The sequence below is a fragment of the Olea europaea genome, unplaced genomic scaffold (assembly GCF_002742605.1).
Source record: "Olea europaea var. sylvestris unplaced genomic scaffold, O_europaea_v1 scaffold722, whole genome shotgun sequence".
Taxonomy (NCBI): Eukaryota; Viridiplantae; Streptophyta; class Magnoliopsida; order Lamiales; family Oleaceae; genus Olea; species Olea europaea.
In genome coordinates, this window is record NW_019265623.1 from 505,041 (window position 1) to 508,295 (window position 3,255).

The 3,255-nt window shown below is 30.2% G+C and overlaps 1 protein-coding gene across 1 annotated transcript in view; it reads left to right on the forward strand.

The window, feature by feature from the left end:
* LOC111390852 (kinesin-like protein KIN-12B) overlaps positions 1 to 462 on the forward strand; it is an 8,852-nt gene extending 8,390 nt beyond the window's left edge. Inside the window, exon 13 of the mRNA XM_023015979.1 lies at positions 361 to 462. Within this exon, the coding sequence (XP_022871747.1) occupies positions 361 to 462 (102 nt within the window). The remainder of the gene's footprint in view (positions 1 to 360) is intronic.
* Positions 463 to 3,255: the final 2,793 nt, after the last annotated feature.

The following is a 3,255-nucleotide window of genomic DNA, read 5'->3' on the forward strand; positions in this document are numbered from 1 at the left end:
CTTTTTAATTGATCAAATTTTAGTTTTATAATTATATTAATGGGATTCACAACTAATATTATTTTTTCAATTACATATTTTATGAATGTTATCATGATTTGTTAAAACTTTTATCAGAATTTCTGCTACACGTTACAGTCCGGTGTACAGCCCCTCACATGAGAGTTGGCCCGTGCATTAATTGGACGTGGGCCCCTTCCCTCGTTCTTTGCAAAACTCTGCAATCTTCAAGTGGGCTTATAGCAAGTGGTTATTTTCAATTTTTTAAAAATAAGCTAAAAACAGAAGACAATCTACAAGTACTTAAATTTGGCAGTCTTGTGGTTTCACTGTATATAATTTCATGAGACCATGAAACAGATTGCTTGTGACATTGTCTTTTCTGACATGTATATCTTCTTGCCTATGTGGACCATTAAAGCAGAAGCATATTTTAGGTTAAAAAAAGTGAAGGCAGAATAGAACCTTTGTAGGGCTTCAAAATTATATCATTCATTGTCCACTAGAAACGTGAAAAATAGACAATTTTTTTTTTTTTTTAATTTGGGAAGACCAGAAAATAAGCTATTGTATGTCACAAATCTAATGGGGATATGGATGTGAAAGTGACATGTAGATGTTACAAGGCCACTGATTTTAGTACTAAGAAACTCTACAACAATAATTTTTTGTTTAAATCACGAAATCTAAGTTATGTAAAGATTAATTAGTGGTAATTTTGATGTCATAATCACTCTAGAAACACTTTTAAATGCATGTTTCAAGGAGTTTTATCTTTCAGTTGTCTCTCTGTATTACTTCTTTATATAACTTGTGGAACTTCGCCTATAGATTTTCGTTAAGAGTATGCTTACAAGTGTTGAATTATCTTGCCTAAAAGTTTAAGAGTTTCAACTGCTAGAGATTAGACAATTTGTTCCATATAATATCTCACACATTACATTTTCATAGATATCATCTGCAGGGCTTGATCTAGAACACTTTGTTAATGTGTTGAACTACCTCACTTGAAGTCTAAGTTGTTAAATATTGAAGAAAGTAAATTATTTAAATTTTGTCTTTAGTGACAATTACTCGATGAACCTTTCCAACGTTTCTCTGGCTCCCATCATCAACAAACAAACTAAACTTTATTGTCAATTACTTTGGGGTCTTTCACTTGAAACTTCATAATCATTCTGTTCAAACAACTACAATAGCTAATTTTGGTTTACCACTTCATCTTCTAATTTGCTTTAACAATATCGCGTCACTATTACGAATGGAAGCCTCTTCAAGTAAATGAAAAGATGACCTTAGCACCCGAGTCTCCCTTTAATGATTAATAATCCATGGGGTCTCCACATATTGACTCCAACCTCACTAATTATCTTCTTCTAGATTTTCAAGGTGGAGAGGGTGCTAATGATACATGAGCTTGATGATTTTTTTGTTAAACAAATCAAAATTTTAAACTCAATTCAACCCCCCCTCCCCCCTCCCACCCAAATAAAAAAATAAAAATCCAAACTCGCCCCCTAAGTGAAATATCATACCAAACACTAGTTAAAGCCAATTAAATTGAAAGAAAGGGACATAAAGTGAAGGAAGGTGTGATTGTACAGCATTGTAGGAAGAGTGACAGCCTGGTTAAATGGACCCTTTCCTAATAATTATTTTCTATGTACCCCACTAATACAATATTACATATTATTTGCTTAATGTGGTCCCTTTTGTTCATTATGTCCGGAGTAATTCATGGAAAACTATGATTTTTCTTAATATCTGCAGTCAAAATCCATTACTTTTTACTCCTACCAAGTTGACTTTACAATTAGAACAAATCTTCTTTGATTAATTTTGATTGTAAGAATCTTCTACTAGTGTTGATTTTGGGTTTAATTATTAAGGCAAAGATAGAATATTTTGAACAAGGTGAGAGCATGTTTGGCTAAGCATGGAAAGTAATAAAAGTTACTTTTAATTAATTTTTAGATTAGTTGCATTTTCTAAGTAATTTTTTTATTTTAATAATAAATATCATCTTCTAGTCAAAATAAGTTATTTACTTGTTTGTAATAACTAATAACTCTGATTATCACGTTTTTGTTTAATTATTATATCAAATTAGTATATTTGGACAAGGTCTAGTTTATTGTTGATGTGAACCGAAAATTCAAGTTTGGAAATGATATCAAATAATAAAACTTATTTGTTGAACTAAGTAATCCGAAATATAAGTTACTATAGAAGGAGAAAATTATTTATCAATATGTCAAGCACACGTCCAAATCAAATTCATTTTTTTCATAAAAACAATTGAATTTAGGTCATTTGTCTATTTTAATACCATATTAAATATATCATCAAACAATTTAAGTTATTAAATAACATCTTCAACGATGATTTCTACGATTATTAATTTGTTGTTATATCATTTTGTATCTAGCGATCATAAAAAAAAAAAGGTGAATATAAGCTATATTTCTTAGTGAGTTCAACATTTTTGCGATGCGATGCACCTCAATATTGATAGAAAAGAATTTGTGTTGAATTTGAAAATTCTCTACATTATGAAGTAAGATGAGATTGCTAAAATCCTATTTAAAAAAATGAAAAAAAAAATAAAATAAAAGAAAACGGAACAAGATGAGATTGCATCTTTAATTAAGAATTGAGATAACTTTAGGTTTTCTGATGGTCTTCAATGAAAAGGTTGTCTTATCTTGGAATATCTCTTCACATCTCCACTCCACTACTTTTATCATTCTACTTATCCTTTCACTCTTCCTTGTCAATCCTTTGTAAAGTGGATAGGATTTTACAATCTTTATTGTTTGTCCAAAAACTCTCGCAATAATGAATTTTCCCACAAACTTTGAAAGCGAAAAAACAAACAAAATTTAAGCAGTTCAATTTTTGACACGTTCATTAACGAGAACTAGAAACTTCACTAATGTCAAAAGTACTAAAAATATTCTCTCTAATACTACAAAAATCTTAAGGGTGATGCAAAAAAGATAATCCATGTCTTATATTACCGATCGGGATCAACCAACATATAAAGTACAAGGAGTACTCAATACAAAAAAACTACACTAGTATCCATCATATAGAAAGGTTACATTTAAAGTCGCACCAAAAAATAATCCCTATCAACGTCACTAATCGGGGAGGTAATGAAAGCACAGAATCTCCTTTATATCAGAAAACAAAGATGATAACTAACTCTATTTTCAACACGTGACATATAAAACAACATTTGAGCATGTTTGG